At 34.9% G+C, this 6,578-nt stretch overlaps 1 protein-coding gene across 1 annotated transcript; it reads right to left on the reverse strand.

The window, feature by feature from the left end:
• Positions 1 to 1,339: 1,339 nt before the first annotated feature.
• Positions 1,340 to 3,392, reverse strand: LOC118262428 (uncharacterized). Its single transcript, XM_035573765.2, has one exon. It carries the CDS (start codon positions 3,261 to 3,263, stop codon positions 1,470 to 1,472), a length of 1,794 nt encoding a protein of 597 aa, XP_035429658.1. The 5' UTR covers positions 3,264 to 3,392; the 3' UTR covers positions 1,340 to 1,469.
• Positions 3,393 to 6,578: the final 3,186 nt, after the last annotated feature.

The raw sequence follows: 6,578 nt of genomic DNA on the forward strand, positions 1-6,578 counted from the left end.
CGTAAGCCTACGGAGTTGCCAACTGGAAAAAACTCATAAGTGAAAACTCATAAATACAGTATTGTACATTCATTTCTAGACACACGGCAGTGTGTCCGCCAAGTTCGAGCAAAAAACCGACACACCGGCCGTGGGTTATATTACACGAACCATTTCGGGCCAAGTTCGACCCACCTATAACTCAAAATCTATTTTATTTACGCATATGAAATTTCTAGTATCTGTCGAGATCTACTTACTTATCTAAAATACAAAATTTCATTAATGTACCTATTGTAGGTCTTGAGATATTGACGTCAGAAAATGGCTATTTTTACTATACACTCACTGACTGACTCACTCATCAAAAACTAGACCACTTCCAATGGTCGTATTGATGAAATTTGCATGGAGGTAGGTCCTTTTAGGTCAAGGTAAAGGAAAAAATCTGAAAATGGCCAAGTGTGAGTCGGTTTTAAAAATAATGAAGGTGTAAATTCATACCCCTAAGGAACTAAAACAAAAAAATTATCTATATCTTCCAATGGTCGTACCGACCTAAAATTCGTTACGAAGGTTTGTATTTAGTCAAAGTAAAGTAAAATAAGAAAAAAAGAAAATAAACCTTACAAAAATAAATGAAATCCCACCCAAAACATAAATGTGAAAGGCTGCCAAGTTCGATAATATTGGAATGCTTCGCCTATAAAAGAAGTGAGATCTAAATCTACCAAGTTCCATACACAGACCTCGTTAAAAATGATATAACTTGGCAAGTTTTAATAGAAAACTTGGTTATACTTGACTCAGTGCGTTTAGTAGGTTTATAACAAAGTGTGTGAAAACTTGCCAACGTTATATCATTTTTAACTGAGGACTGTGTATGGAACTTGGTACTTATTTAGATCTCACTTCTTTTATAGGCGAAGCATTCCAATATTATCGAACTTGGCAGCCTCACATTTATGTTTTGGGTGGGATATAGAAATTCTACCTGTGATTATACTGTACTTTTTACTTGAACTGTGCTTTATTGGTAGAGTTTGACGCGCCATGTTTGATTTATTGGTCAGGCAAAGTATTATTGCGTGTTTTCAGTTTTTATTTTATTATAGTAGGGAATATGTAACATACGCAGTCTGGAATTCTTCCTGCTCCTCGGTAAATAGCAACATAACGTTTTAATATAACAAACTCCGAGGGACCTAGTGGCCTCTTTAGATACCCTCATAATAATGTTACTGGTACAAACAGAGTCTTACAAATTATTATGAACATGTGCACTGTGTACGGGTGCTCCTTTTTGGATATAGGTAATTGGGTTACGAAATATAGAAAATGACGAAAATAAAAGACAATGGACCTGTTACAATATAATCTTATTAAAACCTCATATACATCTTAAATATCCAACAGTCTTATATAATAATACTAACTAAACATCCTATTAAATAAATACCTATCAACGTAAATTATGTCACAAGGAATTGCTACCGCCGGGGCGGAGGTGCTGTGAAAGAGTTTCCATCCAACTCTGTTCCAGTGGTGGACTGCATCATATCTCTGCGAGAGTGCCTAGATATAACGTGCCGGGCCCACGCTAAATCTCGGGAACTTCTCGATCTTGCACTTCGAGACTTAGAACTAGTTGAACTAACAGTTTTCCCAGAGGTGCTACTGCTGGTTGCAGACCAGCCAGTGTCACTTAGCAGTTTCTCTGGACAGTAGGTAACATCCGAACGTGTTAACGTACTAGTGGAATACATCGGTGCTGCAGACTTTTTATCCGTTGCGTTTGATTTTTCAATCGTCAACTGTGCAACAGACGTTTCTAGTTTAGGTGGACTTTTTGGTCTATCATCTGTATTCTTGGTCACATCAGCGATTGCCAAACGTTTGTCTTCAAGATGTTCTTCCTCACTTCCCATTTTGGATGGCGATGACCGTGGCTCTTCAGTTTCTTCATTGTCACTCATTATTACGGCCATGAGTTTCTCTGTATTCTCATTTAAATCGTACACTTTCTGTGTACGCAAAGATCCTACAGAAGACGATTTGCTCCTGGCAGTCAAACGTTTCGTGCGTTTTTTCTCACTAAAATAGATAGCGCTTTGACGTGGTAGCACGGATGGGAAGTTACTCTCTACATTTGTATACGCAATATCTTTTGGAACCCATTTTTTAGATTTTGATTTGCAGCCACACGCGTTCGGCTCTCCAAACAAGTAATTATACAAAATTTGTAAAAGGCATATTGTCAATGCAGTCAAAAATACCAATAAAATATATAGTTTAGGGGTCCAGTCTGCGTTTACATAGATGTATGACTGTGTGAGTGTTTTCCATGGGTTCCAGTGAGTTACACCTGCATCTTGGTATTCAAAAAGATTACGTCTTGACAAACCTTTTCCGTAGTTTTGTACAGCGGCTGCTATTCTAAGAACCCCGCCGTATGCCGCGTACAACTTCTCGTCCACTAGATGTGGTGCCACGTCCCGCTTCATCCAGTGCCAGAGCTCACTATTCAAATTAACAAAGTCAGAGTGCCGACAGTTTGCTGGTGAGCTGTGTAGTATACACCTCGACGCAGTCGTATAGTATTTCAAAAGAATATTCTCCGAAGTGGGAGACGTCAAGCTGACCAGTCCATCGGATCTGAAAGGTAGGGCGATAGCTGATGGTTGATTATCGTCATCCAACTTGGGAGCTGGTAAATGAATACAATTATTTGAGTCTCTTCTCGTTACCAAACAGGAACAAGGGTCTAAGAGTTTCCCAGATCCGATAAGAATTTTAGCCACGGTCAGATTCGACCACTGGGGTACTCGTTCGGGCCGTCGCCAGCCCAAGCCCTGGGTATTCATCTTAACTTTGATGTTATCATAAAAATCGTGAATTTCCCGAGCATTTTTGTAAGGGATGTAGCCGGCGTAGTAACTGAATCTGACAGTGGGTAGGATTTCACTCTTGAGATGTGCACCGATAGTGTCAGATAAAGCTTCTTTCAGTATTGAGGCAGTTTTATAATCCCCTTCATTTTGCACCGTGTGCAGTGCAGTTCTGAAGTACTTCAGAAGACGTTTGATGTATTGACTGTCGACCCTGTCCGGGCTCAGCTGTGGTGGGATCAGCTCTTCGAAATGTTGCCGTGCCTTCAGCTTGGCTATATCATCTTGGGTCCAACAGTTTGATCGAGTTCTTCCAGTACTAAACAATGCAGTCCCCGCATTTTTATTGCTAACGTAAGCTATGTTACAAAATATAACAACCATAAGAAATAACATTGAATTTAAAATGTGTTAATAAAAATCTTCATGTTCATTAGTGCAAGTTAATGATGTCAGTATTATGTCAAAATTGACATCACGCAAAGAAAAGGTGAAATCAGTCATGGCCGAGCCCTGTGGTTGGCTTTTTCTTATTAAAACTTCTTTGCGAAACATCTGGTTGTTTTCGTCGCACCATAAAGCCAAAACCACACTTATGGAATAATGTCTCACGACATATTGTATCCACACAGGCGACTTATATCCACATATTTAAAAAAATATTAATGACGATAGATTCAGAGCCTTTGAGTCAAATACATAGTAAAAGGAACTGAATAACTTGTGACGACCAAAGCCAGCCATCCAACGTCTCTGGGGACACGTGTCGCTGAACATTTATTGTCCGCTAGTGTATGTTGACCTTAGTATCTTTCTATACTATCTTTATTTGAATCAGTCGATTGTAAACACTGATTTAGAAGGATATATCACAATAACAAACACTCAATTTGTCATATAAAATATTTAATTTTCAGAACAATATTCCTATGATTAACATACTGCTATAGCGCACCAACGCTTAACAATACTTACATCTATACAATAATATATCTTTAACCAATAAATACTATATATAATTATCACATTTAACACAATTTGTACCTTGTTCGAAAGTATGTGATAAAGAGAACCATTAGCGAAAAAATATTATGTAATGGACTACGATACTGGCTGGATACAAGCCGACCCATTTTTTAGTAGCGCCTAAAATAACATAAGATTTCAAATAATTAGCAGCCAAAACGAAAATAAACGGATAAAATTTAAAATCTAAAACAATACTGCCTATATAATTTTTGTCTTGTAAAGACGAGATCCAATTAGGGTTTCAGCGCTAATAAGTATAAGGTAGAATTATTTTCATAATTTACTAGATTCTGCAAAGCCAGTTTGTGATAACTGATTCAAAAAAAGCACAGATAAAAATATTTTCCCGCCAATGGAAACGTCAAATAAATAACTATGGTCTATGGAATTGCGACTATACTTTTATCTAGCTCATAAACATTATTCAATCACAGCGTTCTTATTGAAAACGAAATAGTATAAAGAAATATTTTATAACAAAAATAAATTATATTATTTAAACAAAATTATAAATCAGAAACAAAAACGTTGATAAAAAGTTTTTTTCAAGAAATTTAAAAGAAAGTAATATTCTATAGTCGAAATTAAAATATGGTTAATTTGTGAGTCGAGTTTAAATTGACCAATATTAATTTTTATTTTGATATAAAAACTAATATTTTGTGATAAGGTAGTCGTTTAATAAGAGAGAACGCGACTCAAATAATAACGCTTTAAATTCACCCTTGTCCACATAGAAATAAGAACACTTTTACGGCTGAAATTAATAACTGATATTAACCCAAAATCTCTGCATCAATTCTGGTTTTAGACAGAAATTCTATAGATCTAGGGGGTTTACTTTTGAATCCAATGGGGGCTAATCCAATTTTTGCTCAACAGATGGCGCTATTATAAACTTCTTGTTCTTTGTTCAATAAGGAATTAGCTAGTGTCACACCATTGAATGTTCAATATTTAACAGCTGCAGTGATTGGACAACTAAACCTCTTGTTATATAATATGCGCCATTTGGTGGGCAAAAAATGGTAGCCCCGTCGACCAACATTTATTGAGATTATATTGGATTGAATCGAAATTGATATTTACTAAAGATTACTTGTCAAGAAATCGATTTTAAAAGATTTTAGATTGACTTATCAGTTTTTAAGTTTATACCTATATGAAAGAACATACGTACACAACTTCTGAATCAGTTTTCTTGTTAAATTACCTAGCGTTATATTGTCATATAGAGTCTAATATTATTATATACTGTCTGTCTGTCCATCTATTTGTATTATTATTATATATTTTTGTGTTTACACAGCCCTGGGTGTAATTGGAACTATTCTAAAACTAAAGTCAACACAAAATTTTACAGTTGGTATATTTGTGCATTTAGCTACGGAACATGGTGAAGTCACCTTTATTTGTTTGCAGTTTAAGTTGATTTTTCATTGACGACTATAACAATGTTATGTACCTAGCTATAAATCCATGGTAAAGTCGTATTTATTTGTCTACAATTGAAGTAAATTTTTAATTGACATGTTTTATTAGTTTTACACCATTTATAAGGAATTTTATTGCACAGGTTCCCAACTACGAGTAATGAGAGCTACCTCTTCTAATAATCGTGATTGTGTTAAAGAAAAACACACTTTATGTTGTTTAAAATAAACCATAAAATGCTGTATCAAATCGAGACATAAGAACCAACTGTAAAATTAATTTGACCTGTCTTTACCTTACCTTAGTAAATTAGTAATACATATGACTTACGAGTATAGTATATAATTAATATATAAACTATTTCCTTACATAATCACTTGTTATATAATAATCCAATACTTAATTGATCCTATCTAACCTATTAGTAGTGTCCAGTGAAATATTATTACATAGATAGCAGCCACGATACGGATAAAACAAAAGTTTAAAAACATTTATTTTTCATAGAAAGTCGAATACTTTTTTTGCTCGATCGATGAATGAAACTCAAGACCCTTACGTTAGATACGAACAGCGTGTTATTCAGATTTTTCTACATACATACATATAATATGAATTAGAAATATGTAATTGGACGTTATCTATAGAATAATATATCAATAGCTAATCAAAAATTGGTACAATCGAAAAAGACAGAAGTAACCACTATTCTAGATGTAAATAAGATTCAGTTTTCCGTGCATTAGAAAGAGAAACTTGCTGACTATAACTAGAAAGGTGATTAATTGTTGAAGATTTCTTTTATTTAAGTAAGGATATTAGAATTGATTAACCGTGTATCGTGATTAAAGTTATTTTCTTAAAAAAATACGATAAAAAATATTTTATACATACATAAAACGAATAAAAAATGGTTGATTATAATAACAATAGAAAAATAAACAAAAATACATAATATTAAACCTTTTGGAGAACGAGAAACAAAAAAGAATTGTAGTGTCATTTTGTTTGTGGTGGCTAAAGGTAAGCGTCTACAGACCCGCATCGTACGCATCGCACGCAACGGATTTTAGTTAGTACTTGTATAGAAACTCATACAACTGCGTCCACTGATCCGCATCGTACGGACTGCATCATCGGTAATGCTTACATGCGATGCGTGCTGATGACGTCATATCAATGCGTACGATGCGGGCCTGTGGACGCTTACCTTAAAAAGTGAGTGTTTAATTTGATATAGTCTATAAT

The sequence above is a fragment of the Spodoptera frugiperda genome, chromosome 12 (genome assembly GCF_023101765.2).
Source record: "Spodoptera frugiperda isolate SF20-4 chromosome 12, AGI-APGP_CSIRO_Sfru_2.0, whole genome shotgun sequence".
NCBI lineage: Eukaryota > Metazoa > Arthropoda > Insecta > Lepidoptera > Noctuidae > Spodoptera > Spodoptera frugiperda.

Coding starts and splice junctions, on each gene's coding strand:
- LOC118262428 (XM_035573765.2), bottom strand. CDS start 3,263: ATGTTATTTCTTATGGTTGTTATATTTTGTAACATAGCTTACGTTAGC.